This window comes from Sminthopsis crassicaudata, chromosome 4 (genome assembly GCF_048593235.1).
Source record: "Sminthopsis crassicaudata isolate SCR6 chromosome 4, ASM4859323v1, whole genome shotgun sequence".
Lineage (NCBI taxonomy): Eukaryota > Metazoa > Chordata > Mammalia > Dasyuromorphia > Dasyuridae > Sminthopsis > Sminthopsis crassicaudata.
This window is the reverse complement of record NC_133620.1, coordinates 348,919,653-348,940,557: the sequence shown is the minus strand read 5'-3', so window position 1 is coordinate 348,940,557 and position 20,905 is coordinate 348,919,653. Positions and strand designations below refer to the sequence as shown.

General features: G+C 35.5%; 1 protein-coding gene across 1 annotated transcript in view; it reads left to right on the top strand.

The window, feature by feature from the left end:
• Window positions 1-1,549: 1,549 nt before the first annotated feature.
• NPEPPS (aminopeptidase puromycin sensitive) overlaps window positions 1,550-20,905 on the top strand; it is a 73,043-nt gene continuing 53,687 nt past the window's right edge. Inside the window, 2 exon segments of the mRNA XM_074261318.1 lie at window positions 1,550-1,972; window positions 8,723-8,807. Coding sequence (XP_074117419.1) covers window positions 1,661-1,972; window positions 8,723-8,807 — 397 coding nt within the window. The 5' untranslated portion in view covers window positions 1,550-1,660.

The following is a 20,905-nucleotide window of genomic DNA, read 5'->3' as shown; positions in this document are numbered from 1 at the left end:
TTAAGTTAAAGAAATACAGCCCAGTTTTCTCAGAAAAGTAGACTAGTTTCTGCTCAAGATGTTTATAGGCGTGTGTGTGTGTGTGTGTGTGTGTGTGTGTGTGTGTAACAAAACCTGCACAGAAAACAAAATAGAACTAGGGCAATAAGAAAAGACACTAATAGTAGCATAAGCATTCACAAGAGAATTTCTAATTGGGAAATGATTTAAGAGAAAAATAATTTTTATTTATAAATTGATTTATGGTTTGCATATTGCTTAGGAAGGACTTCTTAGAGGAATTAACAGTTGCCCTTTACCCAATCTATCTTTTACACAGTTGCCAAATTAATTCTTCAAGCACAGTTCACACCATGCCAGTCCCCTGCCTAAAAAGCTCCAAGGGAACTCTCTTTTGCTTCTTAGATAAGCCAAACTCTTGTTTAACTTTAAAAGGCCTTGCTCTACAGAAGTGAGTACTAACTTATCTTTCCATGCTCACCACACATTCCTAACTTTAAGTGCATTCTATTTTCCAGCCAAACTGGTCTGTTCCTCTCCCCGCCCTCCCCAAGATTTCTGTGCTGTTGCACATGCCCAGAACCGCTGCCCCTCCACCTGACTGTTAAGAATCTATCTTTTCTCTCCAAGCTCAGCTGAAGCTGTCTTCTCCCGAAAGCCTATCCAGACTTCCCACCCCCCGCACAAGCTAATCTCCCTCCATTTTTAAATCACAATGGTTACAAGTAATGGATTTGGACTTTATGCTGACACTAGCAGGGTGACCCGTCAAATCACTGAACCTTTTTGCTCATCTGTAAAAAAAGGGGAACTAGATAGACGTTAAGACATCCCAGCTCGAAACTGTCATCCCACGTCTACTTCCAGTAGAAGGCAGGTTCTTTAAGGGGACTGCTGCGTTTGTCTTAGTGTCCCCAGGCGCCAGCAGCGTGGCGCCGAGACGGAGAATAGGTGTCTTTTACACTAATGAGCAAAAGACGCTAGTTGAAAGTGGAAAAATTCGGTTCTGGAGGGAGACCCCCGCCCCGATCCTGAAGGAGGTTTCACGTCGCTTCCCCGGACTTGCCCCGGGCCGGGGCGTCACGAGCCGGAGCCACGACAAAATTTTCCTCCCAGTTTTTCATCACCTCAGGATTCCAAGAGGTTGATGGAGCCAAGAGGGGATTTTCCTGACCGAATTTTTCCGAAGCACGGCTTTAAAGCCTTGGTCGGATTTTGGCTTAGAGGCAAAAAAAATTCCCGAAACTTGGATCTTTTTTCTTAACTCAATTGACTACTTCCCAGTCTTTCTAAGACGCACAGCTCACGGACTCCGCGCCCCCAGCCTGACAGGTGCACCGCCTCCCCCTCCGCTCCCCTCCGCTCCGGCCCGCACCTTAGCCCCCCCCTACGTCGCGTTGCAACCCTGGGCGTGCACGCCTCGGTGGGGGCGCGCCCGGCTGCGGGATCGCGCACGCATGCCTCCCGCCGCCTCCACCTCCCTTTCCCTCCCTCCACCCATCCCTCCACCCCCTCCTCTTCCCTCCCCCTCCCCCCTCCCCCTGTGTGCCGCCCGATCGCTCGCTCGCTCCCTCCCTCGGCCCCTCGCACTCGCTCGGGCTGGGCCTCCCCCTCCCCCCGGCTCTTTCGGTCTCCTCAGGCGGTAGCCCGCGCTCTGTGGATGTGGCTGGCCGCCGCCACCGCCGCCCCCCTCTCCCTAGCTCGCCGCCTGCCCTGTAGCCGCCGCCTGCGCTTCCTCGGCCCTCCTCCTCCTCCTCCTCCTCCTCCTCCTCCCCCCTTCGTCCTCCTCCTCCGCCGTCTCAGCTTCTGCCTCGGCCGCCGCCTCCACAGCCTGGGCCCCGCCGCCGCGATGCCGGAGAAGAGGCCCTTCGAGCGGCTGCCGGCCGACGTCTCCCCGATCAACTACAGTCTCTGCCTCAAACCCGACCTACTGGACTTCACCTTCGAGGGCAAGCTGGAGGCCGCCGCCCAGGTAGCCCCGAGCCCCGAGATCGGTCCCGGGGACCGCGCGCGGGTCTGGGGGGGGTGAGGCGGGCGTGGGCATGTGGGGGGATCCGGGCAGTTAGGCCGCGTCGCTGGAGGGGGGGAGGCGGCGGCGAAGAGGGCTGGGGGCCGCGCCCCGCCCCGCTGGGCTAGGAGGCCCCGGAGGAGGCGGCGGCCAGGCCCACCCTCCCCATCTCTTTTCGACTTGGACTGGGGGAGGTGGGGGTGAGGCACTCTGGAAAATGAGCTGTGGCAAAGGACTGGGGACACGGGGACCCAGAAATCTGCCCGAGTCTCCCCTCCCCACTGGAGCCTCGGAGCACACCTGTGTGGATCTCCCCACTCCGCCCCTTCCGGGCTTTGCTGCATTATTCTTGAAAGGGTGATTCAGGGAGGAAGAGGGGTCATGGGAGGGCTGTCCCTCCTTCCTCTACCTTCCAGCCTGTCACTTCTCCGTCCTCCCGCGGGCTGCGGGGCTGGGGGCTGAGGTTGCGGGAGATTAGAGGCGGGGGAGAGCGGGGAAGGTTAATCTCGGTCCAGTTTGTTGGCACATTTTCCCCGCCCTTGTTCTAAGGCCAGGAAGATGATCCTCCCCCTAGTGACAGTGCAGCAGTGACTTTGTTCCCCTCTCTCCTCTCCTCCCCACCCCCCACCCCCTTGGAAGCTGGGGCACAAGCCCTTCCCTCCTTTTCTTCATTTCAGAGTCCCAGCGCCCCCACTCAGGGGCTCTGGAAGCAGGTGGATTTATTGCTACAGTGATAGTTCCCAAACAGTGCCTTCCCCGGGAACAGTTAGTTTTAGCATGTCATTGGTGAAAATACTCTTTTCTTTATAATTGTAGATATGAGTAAGTCGTACTTTTTTTCAGCGGTTGCTATATTTCAGATTTTGCTAAATTTCAAGGCTGCACGAGTACCATTTAGAGTGTTTGAGAAGATGAAATGGAATTTTGAAATAGGAAATGTTTAGTCTAACTTGGATCAGTGATAGTCTTTAAAACACGTGCCATGTTGGGAGAAAAATGAGCAATAATGCATTTGATACCCTTAAAATGCTTTTAAGGCTTCCCCCCCTTTTTTCTTTACTACAATGGGGATAGGAAAAACCCAGTAGGCCTGCGTTCTAGGGGACAGGATTTATCAGTGAAATTAAAGCGATATAAACTAGTCTTGGAATGTTTGTTAAAAGCTCATTCAGTGAACTTGGCAGACTTCTATGACAGCCTAAAGGGCAAGATAAACAGGGTAAAAATCCTTCCAAAATGGTTGTTCAAGCAGACGGAATATTTTTGATGTGCTACTGCGTCAAAAGGCAAAACTTAGCATTGTGAAAATGAGGTGATTTAAATTTTTTTTTTCCATTTATATAAATAAATGCAGAATGAGAAGATCTTGGTCTAAAATTAGGATTTGGGAGTCTGGGTCTAGGTATGGTTTGAGTGGAGTGATTTTTTTTTTGCTGTTTGATATGTTAGCAGGGGGTAGGTGGGAGGGGTTGTAAACATTCTGTCTTGTGACTTGGCCAAACTGCAGGAAGATTGACCTAGTGATGAATGAAATTGTGAGAAAAGAGTAATCTTTAAAAATCACATTTTTTTCATCTTTTTTTTAATTGTCACAATTGTTCCTTTTTCAGAAAAAAGAAAAGATTTATAAGAAGTACATAGAGAAATAGAAAATATATACAGGCAAAAAACAATTTTAAGTTTATTTCATAGTTTGAATTTAAGGAAGGAAAGAGGGGATAAGGTTAGAAGTTTTTTTTTTTTTTCTCCTCAATTGGAATACCTGGAGCAAATACAGGTTTCTTTTCTTTAAATGCTCTTGCTCTTCAAAAGAGATGACCATTACATGAAAGCCTATTTTTGGATTTGAGAATCTACATATTAATATATTGGAATATATATTAAAAACGTTTATGGGTATGTAAAATATGGAATATGTAAATAATAAAAGAGGAACATGAAGCTATTAAAAGGATATTGTATGTAGACCTAAGAGTATGTAGCAAGGTTTGTTGATGTTCATGTGAACTAAAAACAAGAAGCTTTCTCTTAATATTGATATTTAACTTAACAAAATTAATACCTTTAAAGACCTATTTTGAAATGCAGATGGATGGAATTAACTCCATTGGCATAGTATCATTAAAAAGTATGCAAATTGTTTAGGTACCTTAGTTGCAAAATGTTATGATAAGCCTAGAGTATTTGTACAGGTTACATATTAGAAACTTAGTGGATTTTTAACTTTGTTTTGGGTGTGGACCTATGGGGGAGGTGAAGAAATTATTGTCCATGTGCAGGTCTTTTTGCCTTTGTGCAAAATTAGTGCAGATGACTTAGGTTTTGAAATCTTATTTCTTTGTATCTAGAAAAACTAGTCTTCCCCCCCTTTACTATTTTTTGAGGCAAATGCATTTGGTAGATGTCTCCAGTAGTAAACTTAAAGTAGTTTATAAATTAGTGAATGTGGCTATCTGTCCTGATAAAACCCTGTGATAACTGGTATAATACTTGGGCTTTCTCCTGTAATAAACAGAAGTAGCCTAAATCTTCAAGGCCAGAGATCAGGATATGCCAGCAAAAAATTATATTGTTACTGAGAGGGTAGTTACAACTATAATAGTTATTTTGACTGAAAGGAAGACTCCTTGGCACCTTAATGGATATTGTCAGATCCTTGTGGTGTGGTAGTTATTCTTCAAAGCATTTTTGTATTCCATGAGTAATCATTTTGATATTCTTTGTATTCCCACTTTTTTTGAGTGTAGGAGGTGAAGGGTGGGAAATGGTTGTAATTGAATTGACATTTTTTCAGATCAATAAATACTTTGAAGATGTTAATAGGACCTTATTCTGACATATATTGACTTTGAATATGTTGTTGGGAGGTCTAAAATACCACAAACTGGGTATTATGCAGTAATATACTCCTTTAGCTGGTTATCAGGGAAGAAAGTCAAGTTTTCTAAACAATTTCTTTAGATGCCAGAACTTGAAAAAATGGAACCTCTTTTGAATGGAGAAATTTCTGGATTGCATTATATACCTCTGTCACCTTAAAGTTTATGAAAAGTAATTCAACCTTTATTACTGTAGGTATTTCCATCATTTACTTTGCTATGCCATAATATGACTCTCACATGATAATTTCAGATGCCATCTTAGTATCATGGGGCTAGAATTGAAAAGGAGCTTAGAAATTATTTAATCTGACTTATTTTATAGATGAGTAGTAAATTAATGCTCATCAAGAAACTTTCACAAGGTCATACATACAGCACACAAGTGGCAGAGCTAGTATTGAAATCCAGATTGAGTAAAAGTCCTGTACTTTTCCCAGAATACCAACAGTCTGACATTGGCTCAGATTGAGATGTTTATAAAACTATTTACCCCTTGAGTAAATGACCCCTGCCTAAGTTTTTCATAACTTTGTGTCATTAAAAATTTTTTTTTCTTCCATTATCCTTCTTCATCCTCAGTTTGTTTTTCTATATACCTTCTGCCCAACTAACAGATAACTTCTAATTTGTGACTTCTAATCACCTGTAAGCTGGAAAGTCAAATACACAATATTATTAGATAAAATAAATAAAGAGATTCTGAAAGGGAAATTGAGGCAGTCTCCTGTGATTGAGGTGCTTGAATTTTTAATAACAGCATGTACATTTATACCATTCATTTTAGATGGTTAGAGACTTTAAAGCTGTCTTGCTGAATCTAGTGAGGTGTACTATGGTAGTACGGATTGTCTGTTTATTATGCTCGACACTGAAATGTTTTTCTGTATATCTTGAGTTTCTTTAGCTTGTTTATATTAATGTCTAGAATGAGTCCTTTGGTCATAATATTAATCTCTTTTGGTTCTAAATGGGTTAGGAGTCTTCTGAAATATGATTTATACTGAAATCAGGTTTTGAGGTTTAAGCTTTGCACCTTTATTTATATATGCTTTTGCTAACATTTTGGAGTTAGAAAATTGACCCATATTTATGTTCACAAATCATCTTTTTATGGTTACCTTGAGAAATTTTACTGCTGCTTCATAGACTCAGATTATTATAAATTTTATATGCACATGGTGAAACTCAAGTATCTTGTTAATCTGAGTGAGTCATACTTTTTAAAATGACTGCCATTTAAAAATTGTCACAATTGGAGTTTCTGTTATTGACAATCTGGGCTTTAGTAGAAATTCTTGGTTCACACTATAATAAATACCTTGTATGAGGTGATTCTGAATGATTCTGGTAAAAACTTATTCAGAAAAACATGAGCTGCTGCCGATGGCAGTCTTTCCAGGGATAGGAAACCGCCTTTGTAAAATTGTTACTAAGGGGTCAGACTGTCTCCTTAGCTTGGTTATTACTGAAGTGCATTCTGTATCTGACAACCTGGTAGGCTAAAACTCTGGGCAGGAAACAAAGAAAGGATACATGAATATTCTCTAATTTAGAAGAATAAAATGAAAAAGTTGAAAATGAGCTTGTTATTAAAACATTTTAATACTTAATATTTTCTTCAAATCTAGAAATTAGAGACTAAATCTGAAGTTAAGAAACTTGGGTTTTGGAATAAGAAGATAACCTTAAGGCAGTAATACTAAAATTTGTTTGAACTGTTTATCACTTCAGTTGATGCTGAAATAGTATCACTTATATGTTCTTGCTGAGAGAAATCATGATGAGTTCAGTTGTATTATCAAATCAGTGTTAGTGTTTAGAAAGTACCAACTTGGAGTAGGTTGGAGTAATAATTTCGAGTAGTTTTGAAATCATCTTTGATTCTTATAAGACCATGTATATACCATTTACAATATTTATTTCATGAGTTATGGATAGTTTCTTTTGAAATAATTTTTCCTTATCTCTTTATTTCTGTAATATGTTTTAAGTACATGCAAGTGTTCCAAACCAAGGTTGTTAACTTTTTAAAAAAATAGCTTTTATGAGTAATCTCTTAAGTAGTATAAGTAGTACTAAGAGATAAAAAGTACTTCAATATAGTATTTTTAAAAATCTTATATAAGTAGTGTTTAATTATAAAATGTTGGGTGATGCTCAAAAAATATCTTTTTGATTGAAATCCATTAGTGGATTTCATTTTTTTATAAAGTCTAATGAGTTCTTAAAAATTAATGAACTCTTTTAATAAAACTCTGGGTGAAGTTATATTTTTAAAATATTTCTGTTCCTTTCTACCCTTTCTAGAACTGACAAATGTTCTTGAAAAAATAGTAACTGCTCAGCAGTTTAAGTTGTTAGTGTGAACAGGTGGTTTTCCCTAAATATGTTGGAAATTTATGTCCTGCTAGAAGTTGTAGACTATCCATTTCTAAGATATGCACATACTTTACGCCACAATTGTAACAGTGGTAAGATGCTAAATGTAATTTGACATAGCCTTTTTAAATCAGGAGAGTAAGTACTATTTTGAAGCTGGTAGATTAACTGCTTGGCTACCATTAAGTCTACACTAGATGTTGACAGAATGAAAATGTGGTTGCCTAGATAAGGAGAAAAAACAGGTAACTGAGCTGCTGTAATTGTTCTATTAGCATAAACTTTAAACTCAGCAAAAGATAACTATACATTTAGCTCTTTGGGGGAATGGTCTATTCAGTCACTGCTTCATTTATGTGTCCTTTTTTTAAACTGCAAAATAACAGTCCAATACAATATAGCTGGTAATTTATGAATAGCAAAATCTCTAGTCCAAATACTGTAGACTAAATAGCCTTTTGTGATATAATTGACTTAATGCTATTTGAGGATATTTTTCTGAAATAAATTATGGGAACAAACATTGTTTTTAAAATATTACTTCCTGAATAATGCATTGGCACTGAAACAAGAAAACTTAAGGAAAGGTTTTTTAAATTTGTTAAGGTTCAACACCATACTTCTAATGATTTAATTAAGGCCATTATTTACTCAGAAATTAATCATTGGTTTAAAATAACAACTTTTTCCTTCTACTTTTTAGTGATATAATTATCACCTTAATTACATTATGGTGTAGTAGGTAGAGTTCTGCACTTAGAATTAAGGAAGAATTGGATTCAAATTCTACTTATTTAACTAGCCTTGTAATACTAGAAGAGTAATTTAAAATCTCTTAAGGCTCAATTTTTTAATCTATTAAATAAGGGTGAGGGACTAAAAATAGCACCTATACCACAGGGTTGTTGAGAGATTCAAGGCTTTATAAATCTTTAAGCATTATATAAGTTTAAGTTAGCCTATTAGGTGTAAATTTCTTACATGTATAAAATTAATGATCTAAAAGATCAGTTTTCTTTAGAAACTTTGGCCTGATTTGATGTATTGCAATTTCATATAGGACATTTGCCCTTCCTATTCTATGTCATTCAGATGTTTGAGCCATTTCATTAGAATGAATTGTATTCACTAAGTACTACAAAATAAATTTGTATGCAATCAAAACTTGTGGAAAGGAGTGCTTTATTTACTCAACTCATTTAGAAGATGTACAAATTTTAGCAAATTCTTAAGTGTTGATGTTACTGTAGCTTTTACTGGTTTTTACATATTTTCATGATTTATACTAATTTACTCAGATCTTCTGTTTCCATCTCTGATCTCTTAATATTCAAAGCCCAGTTTTAAATGAAGTTTTGGCATAAACAGCTATTAACAATGGCACACAGTTAAATGAACAAACATCTTGTGAAAGATCAAGAGGATTCATGACATTGTTGATTCTTGTTCCTAGGTGAGGCAGGCCACCAATCAAATTGTGATGAATTGTGCTGACATTGACATTATTACAGCTTCCTATGCACCAGAAGGAGATGAAGGTAAGAACCATTTTCTGCTTTGGTTTGTTACACTATAAATGTTGTTTTAGAAAGTAAATAAGTATCTGTAAGAATTTCTTAGATATGGAGTGTTAGACATTTTAATGCCATTCTATGTCTGAGAATAATATAGTAATAGAATGATGGAAACCGGACAGTTCTAAACCTACTTCTTACATTGAATTCTTTTGTGGCCCTGGGCAAATCATTGACCTTAGTTTTTCACAAATGAAAAATAGAAATCTACTCTTAATACCAGGCCAGTTAAAATATACAGTAAAGGAATTTACTGAGTTTCTTGGTTCTAGTTTATACATAGTTTTCTTAGTTTTATTCTCAAACTGTAGCTTTAAACTAATATTTTGAATCTTACTGAACAAAGGAGCAAAGGAAATTTACATGGTTGAAAGGTACTTTAAGCAGAAAGGTCTTTTTAAAAGAAATATAATCATTGAATAGGAAACCTTCATATTGGCATCTTTTAAATGTGTGGAAAAAGTTATATTAAATCATGTTAAGAAACAAATTAGTTGAGGTCTCAAATCTTAATCCTATACAAACTGCCATGTAGAAATCATGATTGGCATAAACTTACAGAATTACATTGGCAGTTCCAGCAAAATTACTTTTTAGGATTATATAGTTAGACTAGAAGAAAGCCTCTCATTTTACAAAGTAGGTAGACTAGACAGGTTAAGTGCCTTGCCCAGGGTCACATAGGTATTAAGTGGGAAAGCAAGAGTCCACACCCAGATCCTGTGACTCTAAAGCCAAAGCTGGAACTTGTTGCCTCCTATGGCAGGCTATCTTACAATTATCAATATCTTTGCTATCTCCTGAGAAGAGACTATTAAAATTGGATATAAGAATTAAGAGATTTGAGTTTTTAACTTGAGTATTAGAGTAATATTCTTTGCTCTCTTCCATCTCAGCCTGCTCAAGGAAGTATTTAAATACTATTTAATATCTAAGGGTCTATTTAATGATTATTTTTAAAATTCTTTGGCCCATAGAAAAGAAGCAAAATTTAAACAGCAGATGCTTAAACTAACACCACAAAGCACTTGTGTTAAATTTGATTACAAATGGGATCAAACTGCTGTGGTTTTAGGTTTAGAGGAAGCAGATCCTTTAAATGGATTTGAATAACTTCCAGCTTTGTTTGGAATGGCTTGTTAACTCAAAAGAGTGATTATTTAATTTTTCTAACTGTGAAGAAAAATGGAAACATCTTAGCCAGCCATACCAAGACAAACTTTCTTCTTGGACTGAAAACACTTGAATTAATTGGAGGGATGCCAAAGAAGTTTTTAGTGGTTCCCATCTTAGACAGGTTAAAGTGAAAGAAAATAAAACACTACCAGCAATTACTCCTCTAGCTGGCTTGTTTAGCTTGTGTTTGATTTTTATCTTGTCTACTGTTCTTTGAAAATTGTTCTGAAAAGGTTCGCAAAGAAGTCAGAGGGCCTCCAAGTTTTGAATGTGCATACATTCAAAATTGATGCCCAAATTGATAGTGATCTCTAGTCCAAGGAAGCAATGGTGGGTGTATTAAGGGGGTGGAGAGAAATGAAAACTGTTGTAAGGAAGTCAAAGAAGGCTATGAGAAAACTACAGATGAGGCATTAATGTTCATAGAAAATTTCAAGTTAAGTATTTCCCTCCAATCTAGTCAAGGATATATTTCCTGAGTTCAGTCCCCTTATAATTGCTAATGATCTCTGCCTTAAAGGAGGGGGGAAGGGGATTACCAAACTAGATTTGAGGACCTTGTGAGAATTCACTCAACTCAAAGCTTTGAGATATTGGATGCTAGTAGGTCACACTAGTTTCTTATTTTGAGGTATATGTAGAGAAATATAAACAATTCAGAGTGATTTTTTTACTTTATTATTATTTAGTATCTACACACAAATGTGTACCTTGCAATTAGTTTTAGGAATAAGGTTAGATTTACCTGTTTTCAGGTATTTTATTAATATGCCTGCTCTTGAATAACGATAGTCATGATCATTTGATGTTTCTCCATAAACTGATAGTGGAACTTGATAAATTTGACTCCCCAAATTCTTAATACTAGATCCTAAGTACTAGATATTAATGAAATAAGAAAATTTGGGGGAAATGGAAGAAACATCAATCTTATGCCATCTATTTTCAGAAAAGCTGGTTCATTTGCTATAGGAAGGACTAACTTTTGGTGCATTAAGATGAAAATGATAATAATTTGAAGACATGAAAACATTGCCACATATTTAACCTTCCTTATAAGTTTTACTAATGGAAAAAAAAAGACTCGTGCAGTAAATGCTATAGTATTCCAGGAAAACCATGGCCTATGTCTCTTCAAACTTAGACACCTGTCCTTAAATAGAAATAGTTTATTTTAAAAACATTTGAGTTCTTACTTTGTAATATTTTAAAATAAATCAGTAAGAAAAACGGCTGAAAACTGTTTTTTTACTGTTCTGCACTTCAAGGGTTGGTGAAATCACTAGCACTTAAACCAGTGCAAGGAATGCACCTCCCTACACAGTGCAGGGATTAGTATTGTCTTCAGCTCCCGCAAGAGAAATACGAAACTTTTGAGTGCCTGAACTCAGGTCCTGACAGGTAAAGAGCCTTTTAATTTATCCTTAATAGATGGCTTGGACATAACCTAGAAAATTATCATTTCAGTCTGTACTATTTTTTTCTTCTGTTTACATTATGAGAATTATGTTTGTAAAATTATTTGTATAAGAGCATTGCCATACAGAGTTCCAACACATAGATTTTATATTCAGTGAATTCACATGAGAAATGTGTTTTAACAGATTTATTTTTGAAGGTGGATATATGAAAGAGAAGGGAGAGAGAATATATGAAAATTTGGAATATGCAAATGGGCAGAGATTTTGAAATAAAATTCTTAAATTTGCCCCAGAGACTGGTTGATCCATCTTTAGTAGTTCAGACTTTTTGATTTGCAAATTAGACAAATCTGTTTTTTGGCTTTACTGATTGAGTGATGACTTATAAGAACATTACTAGTGGTTAAAATAGTGTATTAAATAGTAGTATAGGATTGATAAATATGAATAAAATTGGTTTTTAGCTTTAATATATCATTTAAAAATAAGATATTGGCAAAATAATAACCCTAAAAGAATGGGAATTTTGTAAAACACTTTGGAAAACTACCTAAAAAGTGGAAGGATCTAAAATTTTGCACTTTGTTCTATCAAAGAATTTCGACTATGGGCAAAGCTAATGTGAGTATCCATTAGTATGAAATTTATGTAGCTGAATAGCATAACACAAAACTGAATTGAGGACCTTGTAGTAAAAAACTACACAAATAATGTAAAGAATATAAAAATAAAGATACTTGTCAGTGGCATGAACACTATAACTTGGTATAGTGCTCCCAAAAATCTAGTGTAAACTACTATTTGATAGCTTTTGCTCATTGGTACTATAATGGAATAGACTCCTATTCATTTTATCTTTGACTGTCACAGGATTCTTACAGTTGTAGTAAATGGCATCCATAGCATAAAGTACACTTTACGGTACATTATTCTAAATAGTAGGGTTAGTTAGGCAAAACCCACTGAATATTCTTGACTCAATTGAAGAGCCAAATATTTTTCTCATTTTCAGAGGAATCTAGTTTTATCAGTTCAACATGCTCTTAGTAATTTTTAAAAATTAGGTTCCATTTTAAAATTTAAATGTTTTATTTATCTTTGAACATTAGTATATTCAACTTAACTTTCTTAGTAATTGTTTACACCAATGAGCAAACGCTAATTTACATGCCTACTTTGTCAGACACTGGCATAGAATATAGGGATACAAGGATGTTATGTAAAAAGCTTTAAATCCCAAGGAGTATTTTTGCATTTTATTCTAGAAATGTGAATTTAAATTATTAGTCCCATGCTTCAGTGGACAATTCATTCAGAAAGTAATTAAGTCTTCACCCTGAGGGAGCTTACAGTCTATAAGTAAACATAAAAGTATGCACAAAACTATTCAAACATGTACAAAATAAATGCAAAATAAATTTGGAGGTGTGGTGAGGGATGACATTAGAAGCAAGGGGGATCTGAAAAGACCTCTTATTGGAACGTGGCAGTTTTTAAATTGAGTTTTAAAGGAAATTAGGGAATTTATATTTAAATTAATTTCAAATTATAAAATATTGTTGTTTTCCAGTCATTTTGTCAGATCTTATAAAGATTCTAGATTTGTCTATTTATACATTGACTTTTCCTCTTCTCTCATCCTTATAAATATGTTCTAATTTTCTGGTTCTGCCTTTTTTTTTTTTTTTTTTTAACTGCATATGAGAGGTTAGCAGACTGAACTTATCTTGAAGCCAAGAAGATTTGGGTTCCATCCTTTCCTTGTCTGATGCAATTTATTAAGTATATACCTCTGGCAAATCATTGCTCAGGATACAAAACAAAAATTTTTTTTGAGACAGTACATGAATCTTTGTCCCCAGGAATCTCATAGAATGATTAAACACTTTTAAAAACTCAGAAATGTAAATAAAATTGTATCCAGAGTTTTGTATTTGTATTTGTGTTTTTCTTTTGAAGATGAACATGATAATGACATAAAGGAATCCTTTTTTTAAAAAAATCTCAAGAATTTTGTGATTTAATTACATTTGAAATGGGATAGGGTGAGTTAGTATTTGTTGAAGCTGCAAATGATCTTAAAACTTTTGTTTCAAGTAAAAATGCCTGATTCTGGTATTCAGGGATCTATTCCTTTTGAGTCTTACTTACTTCGATACTGCTTCATGCAGTTGTTCAGCCAAATTGGACATACTTCATCTCTGTTATCATCCTCCTCTTTATTGTCCTTATGCTTTTGTGCTTTTCCCTATGACTAGAATGTATTTCTCATTGAAGTTACTCCCCTTCTTCAAAGCCCATCTCAGGCCTACATGAAGGCTTGTCTGTTGGCTCCCAGATCAGATATAAAATTGATAATATTATCAGAGTTCTCCTTGCTTGTCTCATAGTTGTTTGTACATATTTTTTCGTTTCTAGTAGATTGTAAGCCCTGTGGGGATAACAAGTGTGGAGTGTATATATATGTGTGTATATGTATATATTTTACTTGCATTTCCTTACACTTAATTAAATGTTTTCTGAATGAATTATTCACTAAAGCTTTATACTAAATATGTTCATTTAAGCCTCCAGGATAAAATACAAAAATACTCTTTTACCATTTAAAACCTTTTACAGTCTGCTTCTGGTCTGTCTGGGCCAGGTTATTTATTATACATTATGCTTCTTTGTGTGGTGTCCTTTCCAGTCAAAATGGCCTGCTTGCCTCTTACACAGTATTCCATCACTTTCATACATGTGTTTGCACAAACTGTTCCCCACATCTGGAATGCACTTACTTTGTCGTCAGTCTTGCTTCTGAGGGCTTCCTTCAAAGCTCAGCCCAAGTGCCGTTACTTCCATGATGCTGATATCCCAGCCAAGAAGGGTATCCTTTTGCATCCAAATAATTTTAGATTTTACTTTATAGGAAATTTGTATTTACTTCTTTGTGTATACATGTTGTTTCCCTCAAAAGAATGTAAGCTCTTTTGAGAGTAGTACAGACACGTAGGCCTTTAATCAAACCTTGTTGATTGGAGTATAATGTGAAACCAAATAAACAGTTACTTGGTTCAGTCCTACTACTGTCCTGTTGATAGTGGAGCAGAAAAAACTCATGAATAGGACATGTGACTAGGAGAAAGAAGCATAGTGGTTGGCACTTTGATTTAACTCTTGTTGTTAAAGAAATGACTTTCCTTGAACCAGATATTAATAAATGATCTAGTTGAGGTTTGGTAATCTGAGGGTTGTGTTAAAGTTTAACTCTGAGAACATTTTAAAGAGCAACTAAAGTCATTTAAATAAACAATACACATACACAATTTGATGACTATTAGCTATTTATTATTTAGAAACTCTTTCAGTAACAAACATATTTGTTTTGTAGAACATCTTGTGTCCTGTGTAAAGTTTTTGGAGTTGATTTTATGTTATTATTAGAAGAACCTATAAATTGGAAACACTAATGGACATACTATATTTATCTGGATACTTATACTTCAGAAGTGAAGGGATATAATTTAATGTAGTACTTTATTGGTTCTGTGGCACATATAGTAGGAATGTTACAATTATTACTCTATTTGGGGAAAAAGATCAAAATAAGAATGTTTCAAATAGTGACTTTTCTGCAGTTGTATATTTTTCTCCTTGATTATTATTTAGACCAAATTTGTATTTTTAGTGCATTAACAAGTGGGTTATGCTAGACTGTTGCCAAACTTATCATTATTAATAAATTGGCAAAATTATGCCACCATCATTGAGGCTGTTCAGTTCTATCTGGAAAGTCCCTAGCTTCTTGGAAATTTTGAAAGTTATAAATTCTGCAGTAATTTAATTTGGGTGGGGGTATAAATGATGGATTCCTCTCCCTCACCTCCTTAATTTTCTGGTTGTTTCACATTTCACTCATTATCCTTTAATGAAAGATTGCTAGACAGACAAATTTTAGGAATGTTATGTTTTAGTCTTATGTTGTAAATTATTATTATGATTTCAGTTAGAATTTAAAAAGTTGATTTATTTAAATCTTCTAGAATCATGCTTGATTATTGTACTGATCAGACTTTCAATGCTGTTTGTCTTTGCAATGTAATAGACGTTATTGCATATATTGTCTTCTGGTAGTTGGTTTTGTTTTTTGTTTTTAGTCTGTTCGGTTTGTACAAGTCTTCCCAGGTTTCTCTGAAACCTTTCCCTTAGTTGTATCTTAACAGCACAGTAGTTTTTCCATAACATAATTTGTTCAGTTTTTCCCCACTTGAAGGGCATCTCGTTATTTTTCAGTTCTATTTCAATACAAAAAGAGCTGCTATAAATATTTTAGTACATATAAAATCTTTTTTTTTTTTTTTTTGTATTTAGAGAATAGGCCTAGTAGTGGTATCACTGGGGCAAAGGGTATGCACACTTTAAAAAGTGAATAGGTCCAAATCAATTTCCAGAAGAGTTACACAAATTTACCAACTACATCAATAGTGCATTAATGTATCTATTTCCCCCAGTTTGTCCAGCATTTGTCATTTTTCTTTTTTGTCATCTTGGCCAAGCTAAGGGGATAAGCTAGAGCTACAGAATTAATTTTATTTATATTTCTTTGATTACTAGTGATTTGGATTCTTTTAAAATTTGAACTTTTTTTTTTTCTTTGAGAATTGCTTGGTTTTATATCTTTTGACAACTTATGCAGAATGTCTTCTTCTTTTAAGTGTGAATAAATTTATCTTGGATTAAGACCTTTGTCAGAGAAGCTTAATTCTTTGACATTACCCTACTCCAGCCTCAAGTTGACTGTTCCTTTCTATCTATCTTTATTTAGTTTAGTTTAGTTTCGCAATAACTTAATTTTATGTAACCAAAATTAACCCTTTTATCTGTGTGATCCTTTGTGTCTCTTGATCATGAACTCTACCCCATCCATTGATCTGAAAGGTCATCGTTGCTTTACTCCTGTTTATTTGTCCTTCATCTCTCTTTGCTTTCATTAAAGAATATTCACAGTTTCTAAAAGAGGTATATCATTTTACGGTTTTACCAATGGGTGTATCTATTCTCACAGCCAGTCTAGAATTGGGTATGAGATAAAATCTGAGTTCTGTTGATTTACATTTCCTTTACTAGTGCTTGCTTTTATTGAATTTGGCTAAAAAAGATGGTTATCGGAATTCCTTTAGAAAGAGCTTTTGAAATAGTATGTCAAATTCATTAAAACTTTGGCCTTGGGGCAGCTAGATGGCAAAAGCAGTGAATAGAGTACCAGCCCTGGAGTCAGGAGGATCTGAGTTCAAATACAGCTTCACTTAACAAATATAACACTTAACACTTGGCAGGTCATTTAATCTCAATTTCCTCACAAAAACAAGGAAGCAAGCAAGCCTTGGTGTCATCATACATCTATTTTAGTGATATTATATGTAAATACATGGACACAGTGATGAAATTAAAGTGTAGTTCTAATGGACAATAATATAGTCACAACAAGCTTGATATTTTACATCACTTTTGGCATATGATATGGTAAAGATTGCTCTCTCTTATGAAGGCTTTGTAAAGTGGTTTAAGTGCTAAGAAAATATAAACTAGGTTTTTTTCAAATTGCCTAAATTTTAGTTCCATTTAGGTTTGTAAGGAAATTTTCTTTGAATGTCTTAGGCCACTCTCTTTGATCTTTTCTGTGTAGTTTACACATTTTTTAAGCTTTATATTTGTATAAATTCTGCATCAGATATTTACTAGCAGTGTAACCCTGGGCAAGTCATTTCATATTTCTTAGTTTCAATTTCTTTGTCTTTAAAATGGCATATATAATAACACCTATCTCATGATAGTGTTGTGGAGATCATATGAGCTATGTAATGTACTTTGCAAATCTTAAAAGTGCTATATGCTACCTATGATTATATGGAAAGAGCTTTGAAAATACATGTAGGTAAAACTTTAAACTTTTCATATCTATGATACATATTAGATATATATATATATATATTATATATATATATACACACACACATATACAAACACACATACATATATAAATGCTAGTTGTGATCATCAAAAAAAAATTCTTAATAGCAATCATAGGTCGGGGGGATTCCTTCAGTCCTATTCATGCTTTATTCAGGCCTTTTAGTATATTAGTCAGCTTTTAGCTTAGATGAAGATGCTTTTTTTCTGAGCAATTTAATAGTGATTGATATTTTTACCTGAAGTGGGTGTTTACTCTATTCATTTCCATTTTAAAATTATAGATATTTAAATGAACTGACCTGTACCATCCTGGAATCTTCTTTTCATCCCTCTAATGCCCCAGTCACTCAACAAAATTTTTTAAAGTCTTGCTATGTACCAGGCACTGTGGGACACCCTAGGGTTACAAATTCAATAAATAATCCTACTCAAAAGGAGTTTACATCTGATGGAGGAGATGATAAGGACATGTATAATTATATACAGAATAAATGTAAACATAATACTAGGCCATTTATATGAGAGAACATTAGTAGTTGAGAATTTCAGGAAAGGATTCACATAGAAGGTGGGTGCTTCAGATAGGTCTTGAAGGAACAAAGGACTTCTATAAAGTAGACATGAGGATGGTGGATGAGATCCAAGTTAATTTACTCTCTCTCATTTACTAACACTGCTTTGAACTATGATTGGGGAAAAGTATTTGTAAAATTTTATTTGCTCTATTTTCTGCCATTCTGCTTAGACAAAGATATTATATCCTCAAATTATAATTTTCACTGTATTTAATGCTGAGAATAAAAACAGAAGAAAACAAATACTTGGCACATACTAAGTGCCTAATAAATACCTGTTGATTGACTAATTCAACAAAATTAACATCTTTATTGCAAAACAAATAAGATGGCCTTTTCTGTCCAGAAGCTTGGACATTCTAATAAGGTGAGAAAGAAGAGGGGAAAAATAGAAGGAGGGAATGAGAATGACTCTCATACAAGTTTAGACACAGTCTAGAATGGGAGTTAAGTTGGGAGCAAAGGGAACAACATAACTGGGGCTCCTCATGAAATGGGAGCAGGCCCCAGGGTGGAGGCATCCCAAGGTAAACAAGGCCACTGGTAGAAAATTAAAGCTGTTGAATGAAACAAGCAGCATGACTGGAAATTCTTAAGAAAAAGTGACAACTTCAAGAAAATGGAATATGGGAGAATTCATTTTCTTGTAAAAGCAGTGTTTTTATGCTGGTTAATTTCCCAGACTGTCCTGCAAAAGCTTTTTAGATTTCAAAGATATTTTGAATCTGTAAACTTGTTGAAGTGGCAATGTTCGTGTAGAATGCAGTACTTTTCTATGCTCTCCTTTTATATTTTCCTCAGGGGGTCCATCCAGTGTTTTAGAAGCACTCTTCTGAATTTCTTGACTTTCTGTGGAGTGTACACTGTCTTTCTAATACGTTTGCCAGGTAGATATGGCCTACCTCCCTTTTTTAGTTATATCCTCTGATGATATCCATTATACTGCTCCTGTACAATTCTTTGTTGATAATGTTCCATTTTGCCTTTATGCCCTCCTCACATCTCTCTATTGTCCTTTGGATGAGCTATAAAACTTTAATTTTTAGGAAACTTCCATAAGAATACTAATGAGAATAATACTGTAAAGATGCTTCTTTATAGCAGCTTACTTTTTTTTTTTTTTTTTTTTTTCCCCTTAAGGCTGGGGTTAAGTAACTTGCCCAGGGTCACACAGCTAGGAAGTGTTAAGTGTCTGAGACCAGATTTGAACTCGGATCCTCCTGAATTCAAGGCTAGTGCTCTATCCACTGCGCCACCTAGCTGTCCTTTATAGCAGCTTTCAATTTTATAATTATACAAGTGACAGAAGAATACAGGAAATACTAGTTCTCAGTTTATTTAAAATTTTATTTTCAAATCCTCATTCTCTTCCTTCTGTTTTTCTTTCTTTTCTCCTACCCTCATTGAGAAAGCAACATAACTAAAACCCTTATCACAAATGTATAGTTAAGCAAAACAATTCCCACAATAACCATGAGCAAAAAAATCCAAATCTTTTCCAGGAGTAGAGTTTTGGCTAGAATTGTGGCTGGTCATTGTATTTTTTAGAGATCCTAAGAGTTTTTTCTTAGAAATGAATTTCTAGTTGATAAGTTGTCAAAGGCAGTTTTCATCTGAAGAAATCAGAGCTATTTATAATCATATGAAAAAGTAGACTAAATCACTGTTGCTTAAAGAAATGCAAATTAAAACAACTCTGAAGTGCCACCTTACACCTATCAGATTGGCTAATTTGACAGAAAAGGAAAATGACAAATGTCAGAGGGGATATGGGAAAATTGAGATGCTAATGTACTGTTTTGGGGGAGTTATTACCTGATCTAAACATTTCAGAGAGCAATTTAGGGCTATATGCAGTGGAATACAAAAGTGATCCAGCATAATCCACTCCTAGCTCTCTATCCAAAAGAGATCAAAACAAAAAAGGAAAGGCACCTATTTGTCCAAAAATATGTATGTACAGTAGTTATTTTTGTGAGGACAAAAAATTGGAAATTCTGAAGGTGCCCATCATTTGGGGAATGGCTGAACAAGTTGTGGTATCTGATTGCAATGGAATATTATTGTGCTGTAAGAAATGTCAAGTAGGATGATTTCAGAAAAACCTGTAAAGACTTATATGAACTGATGCGAAGTGAAGTGAGCAGAGCCAGATCATCATTTTATGTAGTGATAGCTGAACTCTTATGATGATCAAACCATGAATGACTTAGCTATTCTCTGCAGTATAATGATCCAAGACAATTCCAAAGGACTCATGATGAAAAATACTATTTGCCAATAAAGAAAGAGATGATAGGTAGAAGCAATACTTCTGTATTTTGTTTTTTCCTTTGTCTCTATTTTCTCTCATAATATGATTGAACATGTATTATCTATATCAAGTTGCTTCTTATCTTAGGGAGAGAGGGAAGGGGAGGGAGAGAGAATTTGGAACTCAAAATTTAAAAAAAAAGTTGAAAATTGTCTTTATATGTTACTGGGGGAAAATAAAATATTAATATTTTTTAAAAGAATTTTGTCTTAGGACAAAAATTATTTGTCTTTACAATTGCTATTGCTATGTAAAAATTTCTCCTGGTTCTGCTCTTTTTTTTTCTCTGTATCATTTCATATAACTCTAACCTGTTTTTTGAAACCATCTAATCATTTCTTGTACCACAATAGTATTCCATATATACTGTTGTTTTTAAACAATACATTTTATTGATACATTTCCTCTTGATAATAATTTAATTGTAAAATAAATGTAAATTTAAAAAAAAAAAACCCACAGCAGCAGCCCACCTTAAAACCCCTCCTTCCCTCATCTCTTACCAGTACCCTCCAAAAACATTTTAAGTAGAAGAAAATGCTTTGTAAAGTATACCAGATTTAAAAGTATAGAGTTGAAGAGGGGACCCTCAGAAGCTGTCTAATCTTAACACTTTGCTTT